Source organism: Dermochelys coriacea, chromosome 12 (assembly GCF_009764565.3).
Source record: "Dermochelys coriacea isolate rDerCor1 chromosome 12, rDerCor1.pri.v4, whole genome shotgun sequence".
In the NCBI taxonomy this organism is placed as follows: Eukaryota; Metazoa; Chordata; order Testudines; family Dermochelyidae; genus Dermochelys; species Dermochelys coriacea.
In genome coordinates, this window is record NC_050079.1 from 6,496,429 (window position 1) to 6,517,342 (window position 20,914).

General features: G+C 52.2%; 1 protein-coding gene and 1 non-coding gene across 9 annotated transcripts in view; both read right to left on the reverse strand.

Moving 5' to 3' along the window:
- The window catches only part of IL34 (interleukin 34), a 43,158-nt gene that overhangs the window by 11,920 nt on the left and 10,324 nt on the right, over positions 1 to 20,914 (reverse strand). For 3 of the 8 annotated variants that reach the window (XM_043495180.1, XM_038367850.2, XM_038367851.2), the window contains 5 exons: positions 15,752 to 16,205; positions 14,947 to 15,050; positions 14,025 to 14,102; positions 12,921 to 13,094; positions 97 to 235 (listed from right to left, as the gene is read on the reverse strand). In XM_043495180.1, coding sequence (XP_043351115.1) covers positions 97 to 235; positions 12,921 to 13,094; positions 14,025 to 14,102; positions 14,947 to 15,050; positions 15,752 to 15,779 — 523 coding nt within the window. In that variant the 5' untranslated portion in view covers positions 15,780 to 16,205. Of the gene's footprint in view, positions 1 to 96; positions 236 to 1,354; positions 1,734 to 11,336; positions 11,813 to 12,920; positions 13,095 to 14,024; positions 14,103 to 14,946; positions 15,051 to 15,751; positions 16,206 to 20,425; positions 20,558 to 20,914 lie in introns of those variants that run through there. The other 5 variants (XM_038367842.2, XM_038367841.2, XM_038367852.2 and 2 more) reach the window with 4 other exon arrangements.
- On the reverse strand, positions 7,299 to 7,369 carry TRNAS-GCU. The gene has a single exon. It is a non-coding gene; the product is annotated as a tRNA-Ser (tRNA).

Genomic DNA, 20,914 nt, shown 5'->3' on the forward strand with positions numbered 1-20,914 from the left:
GGACTCCTCACCTCCCCAGATAGCCCCCTTCGTGAGCTGGGAGCTGCCTTGGCTTATTCCTCCCTCCATGCTTCCCTGGAAGGGATCTCTACTCACATGATTCGCTGTACAGCATCCACATGACCTTGACGCAGTTATCCAGCAGAGCTTTGGGGGGCACGGCCTTCTGGCTGCTCCCTGCGTCACCAGTGAGAACCTGCTCTACCATGTCCTGAACGTTTGCGTCCACATTCCCCTGAAGAAACAACATACATGCAGGGGAGTGAATGGCCTGCTCCCCAGACACCTTCCCCCCCCCCCGCCGCCTGGCGCCTCCTCCCTTGCGGGCCTGAACTGCACAGCTCCCAGACCTAGAGCGGGATTTAAAGGTGGGATGTTGGATGGAGTCACCCAGCTGCATCTTGTTAGCACCTCCCCCAGCTCTAGTCAAGGCAGGGCAATGGCACTTTACCACACACTAAACCGAGCTGAAGCCTAGACTCAAGTGTTCGGTGTTAACCCGAGTCCGCACTGGTGATAAGTGGGGTTTCCAAACCACTCAGGACGCGCCTACATGTGAAAGTTTTTCCAGAATGAGGCAGGGTGAGAGCTCCTGAGGGGTGACTTCATGTGCAGGCAGGCCCTTAGGTTGGCTCAACTGAGCTAACACAACTGAGAACAGCACTGGTGGGCTAGATCCCACCCCGGGACGATTCCGTCCACTCCCCTCCACACCATGAAGGCATCAGGCCCCGTGCCATTCTGCTATATTAAATGGTGTCCTCCAAATGGCGTGACCTCACAAGCACTGTATGGGCGCGGTCACGCCGTGTGGGAGACCCCATTTCGTTTCTGTCTGTTGCCTACGGAGGTGCCGCTCAACTACGCATGTGACTGAAAAGCTCAGACCGTCCTAGCCTAGCAGCTGTCTACACACAAGTTGTACCACTTCACCTGTACTGGCACGGGCAACACAGTACAACCCCCTGGTGTGGCTGCAGCTGTAGGTACACCGGTGTCTACACCACACGGATTATTCCTGTTTGGAGAGGGGGGCCAGACTGGGACAAGGTACCTACCCCCTGGGTTATACTGATATACCGACACCAGTCAAACATCACCCCCCTGACCACTCACACAACCGACAGTTATACCGAGACAAACTCTGTGTAGACCAGGCCCTAATCTAGTCCCAGCCTGAAAGAGCAACAGAGAACCACCAATGCTCCAGCAGTGAACCGACGCTTTCAGACATACTTTGGTGTCTTGGCCACACAAACCAGCAGCATTGCTTCAACTCTCCACCCAGGGTCCTTGTCCTTCCAAAGTCACCTCACGCTCAGTCGGACATCCGCAGAGACATTTAGACACTCACCCAAACAACAGGCCTGGAGCTTTCATCACAATCCTCAGCTGCTAAAACAAACACCGACACAGACAGACTGGCCAGAACAGCAGAACTTCAGGTCAGGCTGACCAAATTTTTCCACCACATTTGAATTTGGAGGGAGGAGAAAGTGATTCTTAGCTTGTTGTTTTCAGCTTGTTTTCAGCTTCTTTTTGTTCACATCTACATATTTGCTAGCTTTGCTCAAGTGTAGAGCATTTTTCTACCACTTTAGAAGTGACTGGATACATGATTCCTGAATTACAATTCTGAGTGTTCCCTCACTTCCCATACGCAGATGTAAGGACAATAATACCCCTTCAGTTTAGGGCTAAGAGCTGCCACGCCAGTTCTCATCCAAGGCCTCCTACAGAACCAGAAAATATCAGATATGAGATTCACAATACTAAGACAAGAAAACCCTCTCAGGAACCCAAGTCCCCTCTTGGTCCTTCTCTATCGACAAATAATAAAGGGAACATGTCAGCTGATAGGTCTCGCTCTATAAGTCATCTTGAAAGTGACGCTTACCTCAGTGACTGTGGAGCCCCTGGGCCTGTTGGAGTTTTCTAGTTTAGGCATTTGGGTGAGCTCACATCCTAGTTTACCCTGGCCTAACCTTGGTTTCTGTTCCTAACCTAGACAATCCTGAAGAAAGGGAACCATGAATCCACCACTGGATGGTAGAGTCTGAAACAGGCCAGGGATGTGTAGCAGGAAACCAGCAGCTCAATGGTGCCCGGCAGGAGGGTACGGGGGAGAATTCTCCCCGGCCACACAGGAGGCTCTCACCCACACTGCAATTTAGCCAGGTTCCTCGCTTGTGAAATGGGCTGTGGGATCTTTAATCAGCACCTCCATTTCCCCTCTCCCAATGGCCAGCACCTGGCCCCTGAGCACAGGCTGTGGCAGTGCTTCAATGCTGACTCAAAGGGGAGGGTGCCAGCTGGCTGGTCCCAAAAGGGGGATCTGACAGGATGACAGCTCAAGGGCGGTGACACCAATTACTGGTGCTAGTAGGACTTGTAGGTGAAGCAGTGACAGCAAAGGCAGGTCCCTGAACAACAGGCATTACCCGAATGCAAAGACAATGCTTGTATCTTCATAACTCAGGTCCACCATGGTCCTGCAGCAGGATTGTACAGAGACAGGACATTAAAAAAAAAAAAAAGTCATTTTCAGTAGCTGAGCCTCCTATGTAGCAGGGGACAATATTGCCACAGAAGAACCAATGCTGCAGCTGTGAAGTTTCTTTCACTTGCGGTTTGCTGTTTCGCTCACATGAGTCACCATCATCTATAAATGTCAAAGATGACCTGCCAAAAACCCCAAACAAGACAGGCTTTCTGCCCTTTGCTTCTGGCTGATGGATAAAGGAGCGCTGGCAATGAACATTTTCCTTTTAAAAAGTTTTTTTTCCCTTCTTCTTTACATTAAAAATTCAGTGGTGCTCACTGAAAACCGGAGCACAATTTGGGCAGAAATTTTCATGACAATTACATGAATTTTTGTTTTTTAATTGGGTCAAAATTTCAATGAACATGTGTCAGAATTTTCTCTCTTTAGCTGGTCAAACAAACGGGGCAAAATATTCACTATAACTTTCACCAGGAAGGTCACCCTTTTATGTCAACGTTTGAAATGTCGATGAAAAATTTCATTGAAATTGCATATTTTAAATGATTTTGACCAGCTGCATGTGACCCCCAAGGTCATGACAAGGCCCCCACAACTCACGTGAATGCTGACATCTGTGCACCTAACTTGGCTCAGTCTGGCTCACCTGCATGTTAGTATTGTTAAAAGAGGTATTAAGAGTTATAAAAATGTGCTTAGTGTTTAGACTTTATTGAATGCTTGTGAATTGATGTATGCATTAATCTCCCTTATAGCATCTGTAGCCCATATTATAAGGTAATATCTGAGCAGTTGCATTGTGAGCCTCTGTGACTGCGTATATCACCAGACAGGAGAGAGACATTAACTAGCATGAAAACATGGCCTGTTGGAGGCCGCGTATGTCCTGCACCACATGGAAGGTCCATCCCAAACTATAGTGGAACATCAAAGAGGACAAAAAGACTTTGTGGATTGCTCTCCCCTCTCACCCCAACGAAGAGGAGACTTGCAAGTGAATTCCTCCTAACCTTTGAGTTTGCAATTTCAAGTGGGGGGGTGAAAGAGGGGGAGGCAAACAAGGAAGAACTGGGGACAAGGATTACTAAGCAAAAAATCCCCAGTGCTTGGCTTGGATTAGCCCTGAAGGACAGATACAGCTTGCTTATCATATAGACCTTTTATTACTTTTTGAAACTTAAGTTTGGAACTCCTTTGTGTGCATATAGGTTTACCTGCTTTAACCTGTAAATAATTTATTTCTTTTTTCCTGTATAATAAATCTCTAGATAGTTTATTATAGGATTGGCTACAAGCATTGTCTTTGGTGTGAGATCTAAAGTGCAACTGACCTGGCAAAGTAACCTGAGTATTGCTGTGATCTTTGGTGTAAGGGACCATCTATCACAAAGGTAAGCTTACCTGGGTGGCAAGACAGATCGGTGTACCCAAGGGGACTGTCTGTGACTCTAGGGGTACGGTGTTAGAATGCCTGAGGAGTTTACACTAGTTCACTCAAGCAGTGGGGCAAACAGCTAGCCCCATGAATCATTCAGCACCCAACCCCTTCTGAGTAGGGCTGGAAGAACTGCCCGTTCTTATTGGAGGCCTTCACAGGACACCCCAGCTGACATTCCTAGCACTCCCTTCCTCTTATACTCACTTGTAAGAACACAAGAAATGAACAAACCATAGTGAAAGACCCACCCCTGGAATTCCTGGAGAGAGTGGAGAGGGAGAGCATGAGACACCCTGTCTGCACTTACAGATCTCCTCTAAGGGGATGGCCCAGGCCTGCTTTTCTGGTCATCAATGGCACTGGGCATCAGGCACTAGCTGTAGTGTTTGCAGGTCCCCTCTCCCATCTCAGTGAGGAGCCCTCTACCCATCACTGGGTGACAGAACCAGGCCAGGTGCCTTTACAGGGAAGTCAGCAGAGACACAACCCAGAGGGTGTGTTGGTGTTCAGTGGCTAAATTTGTACCTCCCATACCCGAGATGCGCGTTTTATTTGCCCTCCATTCGTCCCTGGAGTCGCTCCTGGCCACTCCGGACTGGGAGCGTCCTCCTGTCTGCTCGGCGGGGGCTGATGGTGGGGTGTTCCCCTCTTCCCCCCCCCGTGTACCGATTTCCCCTAAGCTGGGGTGAGGGGACGGGGGAATCTGTGTGCGCTGCTGCCTCTCTGGGGCTTGAGCTGCTGGCAGCTGCTTGTGACTGAACAAGCCAAGTTCAGGCTCCTGACCCTGAGTGCTTTCTTAAAGAGACAGGCACTCATTCACTCGGGCGCACACACACACACACCCCTTCACACAGTCCCCTCAACACACACACCAGGGCTCCCTGCATCTAGGTCACTTCCCCACCTGGGCTGGGCTGAGACATCAGGAGCTGCTGCTCTCCTGCCCTCCCCTTATGCAGCCTGCAGGGAAAGTGAACTAGATGCAGGGTGCCCTGACAGCTCCTTGCTCCCCCCTCACAGGCCCCTAGGGCTGCAGGGGGCGGAGGAGCAGCAGTCCAGTGCCCAAGCGAGCAGCAGTGCCAGCTGCTTTATGCATCCAGGTCAGTTTCCCTACGTGGGTGCAGGAGGGGGGTGCAGGGGTTAGGGGCACATGGGGGGCAGGTTTTGGGGTGCAGGAGGGGGGTGCAGGGGGTAGGAGTGACAGGGGCACAGGGCAGGAGTTAGGGACACGGGAGGGGGCAGGTGTTGGGGTGCAGGAGGGGGGCAGAGGTTGAGTGAAGGGGGTGTAGGCATTAGGCGTACAGCAGGGGGAGCAGGCACTGAAGCAAAGGGGACACACAGGGGCCAGGGGCACCAAAACGCAAGTTTGCCCAGGGTGCCATTTTCCCTAAGGCCAGGCCTGTTCCTGAACCATGCAGAAATTAGCCCCTGGGTCGCACACAGAGCCCTGCAGGATGGTAATGTCAATTAAAACCACAACCTCTCCCATAAAAGCCATTTAAAAAAAAAAAAAAAAGACCTACAAACTTTGCAGCTTAGCTTAGGTACTAGGAGAGAATTTTTCTACCACAGTAGAAGTGAATTGCACACAGTAGAAGTGAATCAGCATTCCTGAATGATGATATCCTGATTAGAGAGGCATCCTCCACACTTCTCATCTGTATAGACACACACCCAAAGGAGTTAAGGACAATAACAGCCTTGTCTAAATCAGGGTGCACAGCTCCCAACAGCTGAGGGTTTCTACTAAAATGATCGGCAGTGAGATTAGCATTGTCTCTTGATTGTCATCATTGGGCTTCAGAGTTAACACTGCATTGTAATGACTAGGCACAGTTCACACCGCTGAGAAGTGTAGGAGGGCCTGTCACTATGCCACAACTGATGCCCCCAACTGCTTAACTGCCACGCAGGGAGGATCTCAAAGTTACAAACCACTTCACCCAGCACTAATACGCAGCAACCTCTGGAGTGGACTGCAGCTGCTAGCTAACAGCAGCAGCAACAATGCCACAAGGAAAACAGTACCTAAACCCACTGAATCTGCAGGAGGAATTCCTGGGCTGCAAGAGGCACTCACCCACACTGGAATTTAGCCACGACACTGAGGTTCCCAAAGCTATGCTTGTGAAACAGGCTGTGGGATCTTTAATGAGCACAATTGGTCAGCACCAACATTTCCCCTCTCCCAACACCTGCCCCTGAGCATTAGGCTGTGGCACTGGCTCAAGGCTAACTCAAAGGGAGGCTGCCAGATGGTCCTGCCTCGCCCTGGCTGGTCCTCGGTACAGACCAGCTCCAGTCCTCCCCATACTGTCGATCTAAGAGGATCACAGCTCACGGGGCTACAGCTGCCAGGTGGCGACCCCAAGGTGCTAACAGGACAAATGGGTGAGGCACCGTTTCTCTTTGCAAGTCAGTTCTTCTGGACTCTGATCAGTGACAACCAAGGCGGGTCCCTGAACAATGGGCGTTTCCCAAATGCAAAGACAATGCTTGAATCTTTGTCAGTCAGCTCCATTGTAGTCCTGCAGCGGGGCTGTACCAAGAGACAGAATGTTAATAAAAAGCCACTTGTATCAGCTGTGAATTAAACCCAGGCCTGCCAAGTAACAGATCAAGAATTCTACTGCTGAGCCACCATCTTGGATCTCACCAGAGCGCTCACTGACACGAGTGAGGAGTATATTTCTCTCTTGCCTGTGAGAGAACCAGCATCTCCCACACTGGAGATAGGGCTCACTCCCCAGCCAACGCAGAGAAATCGGATTTCTGTACAGCTTGGAAGCTCTTTGCAGCAGGGACTGTTTTTTATTTTCAGTTTATCAGTGCCCAGTCCCGATCTGGGCCACTGTTTTCATATAAATAATAGCAACAGCACCATGTTTGGATCTAGACCAGGGACAGCATCTGGGAGGCATTTTTGCAAGGGGATTTGGCCAGGAATAAGTGCCTGGGAAAGTCCCTGGGATTTTTAATGACAAATGCTCAGGGTTTTCATTTAGCTGAAGGCCACAGAGCTAGAGCAGCATGCTGCCATATTAATACGATGGGGTACCTACTCAACCTGCCATGCCAGTGATCACAGAACCTGGGTTTCCTTCAGGGCTCAAATAGCCCCAAGCTCTGAGCAAGCCTAGGCTCACAGCCCATGATGGAACAGATCCGAGTGACAGGATAACCGCATGTGATGTCAACAGCCCTTAAAACTGTATTAGGAAGTGTTAGATTTCTACAAGGGAATAGCGGGGGTGAGAAATATCCCTCAAGAGGGACCTTTATTTTAAAAGATTGCAGCTCCCTTCCCTGGCTGCAATTCAACAGGGCTTCAAAAGAGAAAAGAAAAAAAAACACAGCTGCATTGGCTGGGAATTGAACCTGGGCCTCTCACATAGCAGGCAAGAATTCTACCACTGAACCACCAATGCTCAGTCTGCCCAAAACCTCTTCCCAGCTGGCTGAAACCTCAAGAAAGTTGTGCTGGAAACCCCACCAGCAGCCCCTGTCTCTTCCCACAGTTTCCTCTCCCTGTACAGTTTGTGCATTGCCACATTGGCAAACAGGGGCCAGCTGTCCAGCGAGACAGCACTGAGCCAGAGTGAACCACCTTCAGGGCACCAACAACTGGTTCAGAGAGATCAACACTCTCCCCCTTGGGATGACTGCTGGTTTCGCCCTAAGACACCCCACAAGGAGCCAAGGGGAATGCTCCTGGCTGTACTGGGAACCAGCTCGCTGCTCCCCTGAGCACTTCTCCCTGGCAGGGAACTTGGGGGTGCCTCCTGCAGTGGGAAAATCACCCTCCACAGGCAGCAACCCACTATCAGGCCAGGCCCCTTTGGAGGGCACTGGCCCCTCTCAGCATCTGCTCAACAAGGCTGCACTTCCGCAGCATCTGCCCTGCAGCCCAGGGCCCGGATCAGGCTCCTTCCAGACTGTACACCCACGAGAGGGTGCTCCAGTTCACTGCACGCACGCACACACGCACCCACCCACCTCCCCGTGCCCAGGAGCAGCAAGGTAGAAGGGAGCAGGCTGCAGGGCCAGCCCACAACATTTTGGCACCTGAGGCAGGGAGTTCAAATGATGCTCCCATGCCTCCTTGCTTGGGCCAAAACTTTGAAAAGTTTCCATTCTGCTTTCTTCCTGTTCCACTCCTCTCATGGTACGGCTCTGCTACCTACCCCAATAAAGGAGAACTAACAACTTAAAATGCCTTGTTCAAAAATTTTAAGTAACACTTCACTTTCAAATGCCTGAACAGCAAATGTAACTTTTCTTGTCTGGCATTTTTATCTGTTTGAATAACCAAAGTGGTGCTTTCCGGGCCTTCCTGGTTGCAAATATTTGAACAGCTTCCTGCTGAAAGTCCACAGTCTGGGCCAGCTCATGCTCTATTGAGATGGTTGCAAGGCCGACCAGCCTCTACCAGGACCGGCTCTAGGCACCAGCAAAGCATGCATGTGCTTGGGGCGGCACATTTCCAGGGGTGGCATTCTGGCCATCCTTTTTGGGGGGGGCAGTTGCGCTCTCGGAGCTGCGCCACTGAGACGGGGCGAGGGCGCCGCACCGCCGGCCGCAGCGGGAAGGGGAAGCCCCAGCCCCGGGATGCTGAGCTGCCAGGGCCCAGCCGCCACCTGGGGCGGAGAGAGATAGTCCTGCCGGGGAGCTGGGGCTGCGCCGCCTTGTGCCACCCCTTATATCGGGGCTTCTCTGAGCGGCCGGGCGGGGGAGGGGGAAAGCCTCTGCAGGCACTGGGAGAAGGTGACATCACTCCCTCTGCCTCCAGCGCCGCCTGCGAGCCCCAGCCCCACCTCAGCTTGGGGCGGCAAAAAACTTAGAGCCGGCCCGGGCCTCTCCTGTGTCATTGTGGAGCGTAGATGTGTTTTTATTAACTTCCGCTGGAGAAGCTGCGTTCTCCACTGGCAACTGTTACAGGAAGTGCTAGAAGTATGCGCAGAGCAACAAAAGCATTTAGAAAGAGGGTGGTCATTTTATTTGTGCACATATATTCCAGAACAGCCTTTGGAGTTGATTCTGCTGACACGTATCTTGAAAGGGCTTTCAGTTCATCACCTAAATCACTCACATCAATATTACGCATGTCATCATGTGTCAGCACTGTCTCTAGTGCCCTGCATTGCTGCTGTAGGTCATCTTCAGGTATAGTGAGGAGTTTTGAAACATCAGACAACATCCCAAATACACTGCTGTGTTCCTTGAGCTACATAAAACGTTCTTCAACTGACTGTATTGCACAATCTAGCACCTGGTTAAAGAATTCAACTTTGAATAGTTGTTTGGGGTCTCTTATGGAATTATCCCGTGCCTCGTAATCAAAATGTCTTCTTTGGTGACTCTTGTATTCTTGAATGGGTGGGGAAAATAGCTTCAGTGTGAAGTTCCTCTGCCAACTTCTGTGCACTCTTCAGAACGTTTTGAAATCTCTCATCTGACCGGTAAGACTGTAGCTATGACTTTGCTTTGTCCAGTTGTTCCATTGCTCCAGATATATCAAGGTCAACACCTTGGAGTCTCTTGCTTACAACGTTTATTTCAAACAGTATGTCATGCCACAACACTAAGCCACACAGAAATTTGAAGTTATGTACGTTTCTTGTGATTCTATTTCCCTCTGTCACTGTTCTCCCACAAACAGTTCCTGTCATAGCAGTATCCTCCATAATGGCAACTATGGCATTATCTATCTTCCCAATTTGGTGTCTGATAGGCTTTATCGCCTCCACTCAACTTTCCCTTCGTGTGGCACTTGGTGGTTTCAGTGTCAGAGAGGATGTTCCCAGATGTTGCTTCAAAATTTGCCATAGATGAGTTGATGCAGAGAAAAATACATAGATGCTTTGAATTACATTAAAAAAATTCAGCAGCCTCACTAGAAGCTGATGATGTATCTCTGATCACTAAGTTCAATGAATGAGAATTGCATGGGACAAAAAAAGCTCGAGGGTTTAATTTTCGGATCCGTGTCTGCACTCCTCTGTTCTTTCCTCTCATGTTGGCACCATTATCATAGCCCTGACCTCTCAAGTCCGCTATTGCAATTCCCGTATCTTCCAGCTTTTTAAGAAGCGCATTTGTCATACCAGCTCCTATAGTATCATCAGTGTCAATAAATTCTAGAAAATGCTCTCTGACAGTCACCATTGCAGGGACATTTTCACTAGGTTCTTTTGTTGTTACAAAACGCACCATTAAAGTCATTTGTTCCAGATGGCTGAGGTCAGGTGTGCAGTCCAGAATAACAGAGTAATATTGTGCTGACTTCAGATCTGCCACAATCTTCTGTTTGACTTTTGTTGCCAGTAACTGTATGATCTCATTTTGAATTGTTTTTCCAAGGTAGTGGTATGTGCACATTTCTTGGATGGTGACTCTTCTTAGATGCTCCTGGAGTACAGCATCAAACTCAACCATCAGCTCCACAATTTTAAGGAAGTTTTTTGGCACATACAGCTGATCTGCAGTGCCACGCAGTGCTAGGTTCTGGGTAGCAAGCATTCTCACAATGACAATGAGCCTTTTCAGAACATTTTGTCAGTAAAGAGACTCTGACGCAATTTTCTCTTGATGCTGATCATCTATGGTGGCCTTTAACCATAGTCTCATCTCAAGCTCTTTCCACCTGTGGAATGCTCTCTGGTGATTTGCTGCCTTCTCATGGCACGCCAGATTTCTAGCCAGATTTTTCCAGTCCTTTGTTCCTGTGGAATCCAATGTGGCTGGAACATTAGACTGGCAGAGTTTGCGACAAAAACAGTAGGCAGCATTCTGGGTTTTTGAGTACATAAGCCACAGCCTCTCCACTTTGTCACCATTGGGGATTTCACGCCAGTAATGTGTTGGATGGAAACTTCTATTTTCATTGTGTTTGGGGAACATGAAGTTTTTCACTTGCTGTGGCCCATGCAGTACAAGGAAGTCCCTCAGGCTACTGCTCAAGTGGGTCCACAGTCCTGTATCATCTAGACTTAAGGAACTACACTCAGCAGCAGCTGTTTCTTGCACCTCCACCACACTCTTCTCTGATCTACACTTTTCTTCAGGAATGTGCAGGGTTACATCCATTTGAGATGGAGATATGGATGCTGCAGCAGCTGCCAGGTCACCTGCACTCTGACTAATTGGAAGATCAGGCATCTCCTCACCACTCACATCCTCACTGGGACCGGAAGGCTCACTGTGAACATTTGTATCTCAGGAGAGCTCCTTCCTGCTTAGATAGAAAAGCTTCCTTTGCTTTCTTTCTTTTTCTGAATGCTGCCCAGAGGGGAGTTTACTTCTTTGACTCATGGCTGCTGTTCTGGGCCAGCTATAGTGGCTCTCAACACTCAGCTGAAGGGGACAAATAAGCAGGCTGGTAGCAGGGCCTGAGTGAGGAAAGAGATCAGCATCATAAGGGCCTAACTGGCTCCTACTACTTCAGTTGACTGCCTGTTCTCAAGTGGGTTCAGGGAAGCAGCAGGACACAGGAAGCTTCCTGAGAAACTGGGGTTAATCAGTCCAGGCTCCTGGGGTTGCTAGAGGGGTACATAAAAGGCTCCTCCTCATCTCTCCCTGCAGCTCCTGCTGCTTTCTGTTATTCCCTCTCCCCTTTTCTCCTGCCTGCCTGTTCTGTTCTGTCTCTTGTGCTCTCCTCCCTCCAGCACAGCTCTCCCCCCTCTCTGTGCATCTCGAGCAGAGAGAATACAGATGCACCAGCAGCAGACACCATTTTCTACACTCTGGGTCCTTGTGGCGCCCCCACTACCCCCCCAGTCTGGCACCTGAGGCGGCTGCCTCAGTTTGCTCATGGCAAGGCCAGCCCTGGGAGGCTGGGCCATAAAGCTACCGCGGGGCTTAGCAGACAGCAACTGTGAAAAAATGGGAGAGGGGGTGGGGGGTAATAGGCGTCAATATAATAAGTCCCCAAAAAAGGGACTGTCCCTATAAAAACGGGACATCTGGTCACCCTAGTTAGGGCACAAGGGATGGGTAAACCCCAGCAATGAGCAGAATGTGGCTACAGGGTCCTTTCTCCCTCTGGTGTCCCTCCTCAGGCCTGGCTCTCTCCTCTCTCCCTGGCTCTTGCTTTATCACTGATTTCAAGGCTGCCCCCTCCGCAACAGCACTGCCCCCTCCCCGCCAGCCGCCCTGCACCCATTTTCTGGGGAGGCCACCAGTCCCCTGAGATGTTCCTGCTGTATGTGTGATGTTATTAATGCTGAGATCGGGGCCCCACCGTGCTAGGCGCTGTACAAACAGCAGTAGAAAACCCCTGCCCTGAAGAGCAGACAAACACATGGAGTATGGGGAGGAGGGGGAGGGAGGTGCTCTTGTGGGCCAGCTGCCATATCCACAGCACAGTGTGCCGTGCAGAGCGTATCATGTGTGGGGTGCAGGGAGCCAGGTGCACACACAGCACATGTAGCTGGTGTGGTGTGCAGGACATGGGGAAACAGTGGACCAGAGGCGGGGCGTGGGGTAATGCAGCAGGGTGCACAGCGCCATGGGCAGCTGCAGCCCAGCATGCAGGACATGCACATGCACCAACCCACGTGTCTCTGCATATCTCACGTGTGCATGTACAGAACCCCGCTCTGCGAATGGCACAGGGGCCACAGGAGCGTGTGCGTACAGCCTGTGTGAGTGCCAAGTGCACAGGGTATGTCTGGCCCATAAACAGCATCTCAGCTCCCCCATTGCCCACGGCATCCCCAACCTGCCAGCCAACCCAGGAGGAGGACACAGCCACACGTGGGCTGGGGCAGGCCAGCCCCTTTCCATGCTACCCTGTAACAGCAAGAGTCACCCCAGGGCAGCTCGTCCACACTGGCGCTGGCCACCGGGGTCTGCCCTGGCTCCCCCCTTCACTTTGCCCTCCTGTTTGGCCCCCGGACGGTTACTTGCTGTGCACTGTGCAAGACACAGGAATTAAACCCAAAAGGGGGCGGGGTGCTGGGGTCCCAGGAGGTTCCCCACCTGGTTGTAGTTCTCGTACTCCTCAGCCAGCTGCTCAAAGAGGTGGCAGAGATCTTGGGTGTACTCCCAGGACGGATGCTTCTCCAGCAGCACAGCCCAGATCTTCAGCAGCACCTGGGAGTTCACACTGAGCCACAAGTAGCGAAGGGACAGCTCGCCGACATTCTGATCCCGCTGGGGAGCACGAGGGGACAAGGTTCACGCACGGCCGCCCTCTGGCGGAGCCTCCCAAGGGACTGCTGCCCTGGGCCCCAGCAGGTCCTCTGGAGAGCACCTCACAATCCACACCCAGCCCCTGCCCCTGGCTGCTTTGCCTTTTCCACTGCAGCCTCCAAGAGCTTCTGCTCAGCAAGCACCTGTGTCTGGTGCGTGCCTTGATCTCTGCACTACTCGGATTCAGTGGCCCTGCCTGCCAGCTCGCTCCTGCGATCAGATCATCCCTAAGCCCTGGGGAAAGCTAGACCCAGACTTGGCAGCTGCCCCCCGATCCTGACCCCCCTGGGTGTGAGCAAAATTCAGATCCCAACACCCCTGGCCTCTGCGAAGTTTGATGCCTCCTCAAAGCATCCCTCCCACTCTGGTATTTAGTAGGAACCTATCAACCCAGCATTTAACCTTCGCAGCTGCTCCCTAGCTGGAAACTGGGGAGAAACGAGCACTAACCTAGAAGTTCACGCTGCTATAGGACTGTTCGATTTCTGCTTGGGGCCAATGAGAACCAGGTATAGCCACAGCTTCAGTGCACAGTAAGGGATGATTGCTGAAGTGTCCTGGATGAAAAGCCCTAATGCCCAGGGCAGGTGTCAGATGCCATCCACTCCTGGCACTTGCTGGGATGTCACAGATTTTCCTGACACTTGTGGTACCACCTCCAGCCCAGAGGCAGTGAGGGATTTTGAACAAGCCATGGGCCAGTATGGCTGCTCTAGAACGCATGGCCCTTGAGGCCGAGAACTGGGGTCTCGACCAGCTGAGCTAAGGGAGCAGCTGTTCAGGGCGCCTGTAGAAAGACCATGGAGCTTACAGCAGAGCTGTTCCCAGGTGAGCTGGGACACCGGGATAGTAAACAGCATGAGGATGGAAAGTGAGCACCGGACACCTTACCAGCCTGGTAATGTTGGCCGCCCTGAGAACCTCTTCAAACTGGACATTCACGGTATAGTTGATGGGGAAATAGTGTTTCTGCAAAGGCAAGAAAAATAAAATCCTAGTGGCAAAATAAAAGCTTCTCTTTTCCTTGGATCCTCCTGGGCTGTGCCCACATCAACAACCGCTCCTGTCCCCTCCCCCTGAGTTGATGTGGAAGCATGTACCCTGCCAGGCACCTTGGGCATGTTTCCTTGTGGGTAAACAAATGCTGAAAACTAATTTGGGTTGTAGCACCTGGAACAGGTGTGCAGCCGCCTAATGCCATGACACTGTCACTGTACACCACGGGGACCTTCCTGCTCCAAAAGCACAAGTCCCAACCACTTGAGCTAAAGGAGAATCATCAGGAGTCACCTGCAGTCTAGGGCCTGTGACACACAGCTGGGCAGAAGACTCTGCCCGTTAGAAGGCAGAGTTGCACGTATGCACCAGTTTGCCCTCCCCGGGGGCTGCAGCCCCCTCTGGGATGTTTGAAAATGAGCCAAATAGTTTGCACTTGGGTACCTGGTCATGCACCTAAATCAGGGCTTGGAAATTAACCTACCAGCAGCCCGAGGAGGGACCTTGCTAGGCAGGGCAAATGTCAACAGGAACTGCTGGGGGCTCAGCACTTTAGAAAACCAGGACTCCTAGCTGGCGTCCAAAATGGGCAGTTAGCAGGTTAGCATCGGGCTGCTAGTTTGGAAAATCTTGGCCCTGGAGAAGCCGAAAGGGGATGAAACAAGAGATGTTTCTGATTCCATGGCCCCCAGCATTCAATGCGCTATGGGCAGAAAGGCAGAGGCTGCCCTACTGCCAGAGATGCATGTCTGGGCCATTGGAAAGGGAGACACAAATCAACCGGTAACATAGCCTGAGCCTAGAGGGAAAGAATTACCATGTACTGGAGCCGTTGCTGATATGTCAGCTTGTTCTGGAGAGCCTCGATAATCCTGCATTCCTTCTGCATTGCAGCCTCCAGCCCCAGGACAGCCACGAAATCTGCAAATCATCGTCCCGTCCCCCCCACCCGAGGGTGAACGAGAGGTGTAAGACCATGCCCCAACTGGCTCCCATCACACATTGGGGGCCAGGAGGAACAGGCTTATGTTGCAGAGCAGGACTCGGGAAAGGAGGGGAAGGAGAAGGGGGAAATCTGTCAGTGTTTTGAAGCAGCAGCATGGGGAGGGGAGGACGAGAGACCTGGCCACCACGGCTCAGGGTCATTTGAATGAAGGGGAGCGTGGAGAACATTCCCCCCAGTCCAATGGGCCCGGCTGGGTTCCTGAACAGAGCATTGGGTCCCACCCACTGAGTGCATGGACCAGCACTGGGACTTCAGCCCCGGGTGGCTGTTATCCAGATCCGGCCCAACAAGGAGCTTGTGAGCTGGGCTTGGCAACAGCTCTGCTGCCTCCCTTGCATCCCTGCATGGGCCCTCTAGCCATCCCCACCCTGGCTTTCCAGATAGAGCCCTCTCTGGGGCAGCCTGGGGTCCACAGCAGGTCAGAACGTGCCAGCCAATGGGAGGCACAGGAATGGGCTGGCACAGCCAGGGGCTGCCTGGGGAAAGGGTCTTGGCCCCATGCTGTTGTGAGGGTATTGGTCCCGGCGCTCTCGGAACCAGAACAGGGCCATAGGCGCGTCCGACCCCTTCCCCTGCCCTGCATGTGACAGGAGAGCGAGCACCCCATCATACTCACAGAGGAAGGGTGCGTAGCCCCACTGCATGCTGATGGCGTGTGTCTGGGCAGCAAGCAGACGGACAATCTGGCCTACATGACAATGGCTGTGTCAGCGGGAACAGCCTCCCACGTGCCGGGAGCAGCAATTCATGAGAGAGAGACCAGTGGGTGCCCTGGTACACTGCTGCTGAGGAAGGATCTGCAGGCTCCCTGCAGCCCAGGGAGGCCGATTCCTTCCCTGGGTGAGGGGCTCTCCCCTCCTCTCTAGGGTGCCGTGCGTGTTCGCTGCAATTGGGCAAAAAGCTGCTGCCAACGTTTTCCCATCGCAAGGTGCCAGAAGGAAGGAACGACCCAGCCCCACTGTATGTGGGGTCTAGGGTGAAGGGCTGGAGGCTGCGGATCCACGAGGCTGTGTGTGGGGGCAATGCTAGTGTTATCCTCCGTCTGCCCCGTCCGTGTCTGAAGCTGGGCTCTGTAACAGGAGACAGGAGGTAAAACCAAATGGAACCAATGTTAGCCTAGAGGCTGGCACACCGAGCTGGGGTAGAGCACCTCAACCGTTCACTAATAAACAGAGCCCCTCACCCTCCACCCACAGCTGGCCACATTTCAGGGGCTTTGTACATCGCCGGGGTCAATTTGTTAGACCTTCTTCTACTGATCAAACCATTTTTGCTGGTCCCTCAGGCAGTGGCTTAGACAGGTCTCAGCGTGCTAAGATACAAACATGCTGTCTTGGACAGCTAGAAGCCAGCTCCTGTTATGCTCTGTGCATGCCTCATCACCCCAGAACTTGTACCTGGTGCTTTGCCAGCTCTCCTAATGTCTGTGCCAAGGGCGAAATGCCTCCCTCTGATATCCTACGGCAGAGATCCCCAAACGTTTGAAAGTCATGCCTCTCCTTATCCTGTCCGCGCCCTGCCAGAGCTGCAGCTGTGGGGAGCGGGGACATCGACAAGGGTAAGGGGGGCAAGGCTGGGGCTGCAGGTGAGGATGGGTCTGGGGCCAGGAATGGAGCCGCAGCCAGAGCTGGGGGCAGAGGTCAGCCAGGAGCGTAGCCACACCGGGACATAGGCACAGGGACAGGCGCCGGGTTGGGTGCCAGGGACGTGGCTGGGGGAAGGACCGGAGCAAAGCTGGGGGCAGGGAGGGGCTGGATGGCACTCCCTCCCCGACCATACTCAAAAATGTTGCTCCGTGCCCTTCTAGGCTCCACAGTTTGGGGACCTCTGTCCCACAAATTTCCAGTGCAACATCTGCACAAGTGCCATTTGGATCAATCCTGCACCACGGGCAGAACAATCACCAATCATACAGCAGAGATCTGTGCTGCTAGTTAGAGCCACGAGAACCCTGCCCTCGATGGGTCCAGGCACAAGCCCTGTTTTAATGCATTACATGGCCGTGTGCAGCTGGGCACATCTTCTAGGCAGCGGCAAGGCACGGTAAGAGCAAAAACGTACACATACACAACTGATTCAGATGACCTAGATTCGCTAATGCTGGGTGATCTGGCCTTGACTCAGAACTAAGGGAGTGAGTTCCAGGGAACTTGGGATGAGGCCGTTTGACTGGTGAGAGAGAGTCCAAAGAGGAAATCCCAGAAACAGGCAATATGCCAACTAGAATCTGCTACTATCACAAGGACCTTGTCTGGGAGGAGACAGAACAAGCAGGGTGCACCCCTCAACACCAGACACACTGTGGCTTGCTTTCTTCCTGTAGGACACAGGACATCTGGACAGACAGATAGCTCAGGAGCCTGAATGGCCACTGGAGATCCCCCCCTACTGGTAACAACCTGTTTGAAAACAACCATGTTCTTTAATGGCCTTGCTGCTTCGGTCCATTGGTTATTAGAAAAAGCTGTAGTCATGACACCGAGTTCTCATAGCCTGTCGGACCGAGAGCTGGCAAAGTCACATCCACCACCACTCTGAACCAGAGACATTTGCACGTGTCTAGATTATCACTGGGACAACTTGGTCAATTTAAACTACTCAGACAGGGCCCCTGGGCTACAGAAACGTGCACCGGGCTCAATGGCTTCAACCACGTAATGGGGCATTTTCTTGTGGGCAAACAACAAGTTTCACATCCGGCCCAACAGCAGCAAGAATTGATCCCAAGTGACTGATCGGAGTCCCTAAGCTGAGATGTTGAAACTTGATCCATGTAATGTGAAAGCTGAGATAGTAGCTAGTTATTAAGTGGCTCAGTCCTGGGCAAAGAGGAGTCTGTGCCCTTTGTGCCAGATGAGAGATAAGGTAGCACAGAACTCAGAGAGTTCATCACTGCAGGGAGCTCAGACTAGCTGCTAGAAGAGAGAAAAGCAATGGCACGTGGTAAGTGAGGTACTGCAGCATGTAAGAACATACGAATGGCCGTACCGGGTCAGACCAAAGGTCCATCCAGCTCACTATCCTGTCTACTGACCATGGCCAATGCAAGGTGCTCCAGAGGGAATGAACAGAACAGGTCATCATCAAGTGATCCATCCCCCGTCGTCTATTCCCAGCTTCTGGCAAACAGAGGCTAGGGACATTGATGGACCTGTCCTCCATGAACTTATCTAGTTCTTTTTTGAACCCTGTGTGACGAAGCGGGACTGTTCTTAATGTTTCCTCTGAATATTGTGCGGGTGCCTCAGTTTCCCCTATGCAGTTCTTAAGTATCTAGGTGATGGGATAAGGGTGTATGATCTTTGCAGAGCCCTAGAGGGCAGGTGTGTGCGGGGGGGTCTGGACACAGAGAATGACCGACACCCTGTTTCCTGGCAACTGATGGCCTGGCCCTTCCCCCCCTGCAAGGTGAGAGCTAAAGGGTTGGAGAACAAAGGGATCCGGTGACCTCCTGGCCTGGGAAAGGGACAAAGCCCAGAGGAGGAGGGACTGGAGAGAGTTTCAGTTTGGGGCTGGCTGGGGACATGGAGTGAAGTGCAGACGTGGTTGTCTGGCTCACTGCCCCCCCAAAATGGACCCAGCTGAGGGGTCCTGTTCTCTGCACCTACAAGCTCTGTTTTAGACCATGTTCCTGTCATCTAATAAACCTCTGTTTTACTGGCTGGCTGAGAGTCATGTCTGACTGCGGAGTTGGGGTGCAAGACCCTCTGGCTTCCCCAGGACCCCTCCTGGGTGGACTCGCTTTGGGAAGCGCACGGAGGGGGAGAGGATGCTGAATGCTCTAAGGTCAGACTCAGGAAGGGGGAAGCTGTGTGTCCTGCAGACAGTCTGCTCACAGAGAGGAAACTTCCCCAGAGTCCTGACTGGCTTCGTAGGGAGCAGTTCCAGAGCATCGCTCAGGGACTCCGTGACACCCGGTTATAGTCTTGGCCTTCACAACATCCTCTGGCAAGGAGTTCCACAGGTTGACTGTGCATTGTGTGAAGAAATACTTCCTTTTGTTGGTTTTAAACCTGCTGCCTATTCATTTCATTGGGTGACCCCTGGTTCTTGTGTTACGGGAAGGAGTAAATAACACTTCCCTAGTCACTTTCACCCCACCCGTCATGATGTTATAGATCTTGAGCACATGCCCTCTTCGTTGTCTCTTTTCCAAGCTGAACAGTCCCACTCTTATTCATCTCTCCTCAGACGGCAGCCGTTCCATCCCCCCAATCATTGCTGCCCTTTTCTGAACCCCAATATATCTTGTTTGAGACGGGACATCCAGATCTGCAGGCAGTATTCAAGCTGTGGACATACCATGGATTTATAGAGAGCCAATAGGATATTTTCTGTCTTATTCTCTCTCCCTTTCTTAATGATGCCCAACATTCGCTTTTTTGGCTGCCGCTGCACCTTGAGTGGATGTTTTCAGAGAACTATCCACAATGACGCCAAGATCTCTTTCTTGAATGGGAACAGCTAATTCAGATCCCATCATTGTGTCTGTATAGTTGGGATTATGTTCTCCAGTATGCATCACTTTGCATTTATCAACATTGAATTTCATCTGCCATTTTGTTGCCCAGTCACCAGTTTTGTGAGATCCCTTTGTAACTCTTCACAGTGTGCTTGGACCAGGCGTGGGCAAACTTTTTGTCCTGAGGACTACAACAGGGTTGCGAAACTGTATGGAGGGCCAGGTAGCAAAGGCTGTTTCTCCCAAAACAGCCTGGCCCTCACCCCCTATCCACCCCCTCCCACTTCCTGCTCCCCTCAGAACCCCCAATCCATCCAACCCTCCTGTTTCTTGTCCCCTGACCACCCCCTCCAGGGACTCCTGCCCTCTAACCGCCCGCCAGGACCCCACCCCCTACCCAACCCCCCCTGCTCACTGTCCCCTGATTGCCCCAACCCCTATCCACACCCCCACCCCTTGACAGGCCCCCAGGACCCCACCCCATCCCCTGCTCCCTCTCCCCTGACTGTCCCCCAGGACCCCTGCCCCTTATCCAACCCCCCCCCACTCCCCGCCCCCTTACCATGCCACTCAGAGCGGCAGGAGCTCCAGTGATTTAGGGTTGATCCAGTCACTGACTTCACTGAGTTTTGGATCAAGCCCCTGCCCTGATCCTGCAAACTCTTAGCCACAAGCTGAACTTTAAACACGAGCAGCTCCATTGCCTTTGATGGGGATGGTCACAGGAGTCAGCGCGCATGGGTCAGCGAATGCAGGGGCCTTGGTCTGTGACTGTGGGGAGAATGGCTGGGGGAGAGGGGGCACTGGGAGGAAAAGGTTCATACGTACACTGCCCATGGTTATTCCTGCCTGGGGAACTGCAGAGGGAGCAGGAAAGCAGTTTTACTCTCAGCCAAAGCACAGCAGAGGCTTGGCTGGGTGTCAACAAGCTTGGCTGGAGTCAGTGGGTTTTACCAACACCTGGGGAAATAATAAAAAGAAAAGGAGGACTTGTGGCACCTTAGAGACTAAAATTTATTTGAACATAAGCTTTCATGAGCTACAGCTTACTTCACGTTAGTCTCCAAGGTGCCGCAAGTACTCCTTTTCTTTTTGCGAATACAGACTAACACGGCTGCTACTCTGAAACCTGGGGAAATAATGTTTCTAACTGACGTTGGCTCCCTTTGGAAATCCCAATCATTGACGTGGTGAGTTCAGAACATAGCCCGGCAGGATGGCTGAGCGGCCTAAGGGGCTGGCCCCCACTGCAGAGGGATCTGCCCTCGAGCAAACTCATCTCCGGTTAGCCAGGCTCTGGTGAGAGCAGCTCCACAT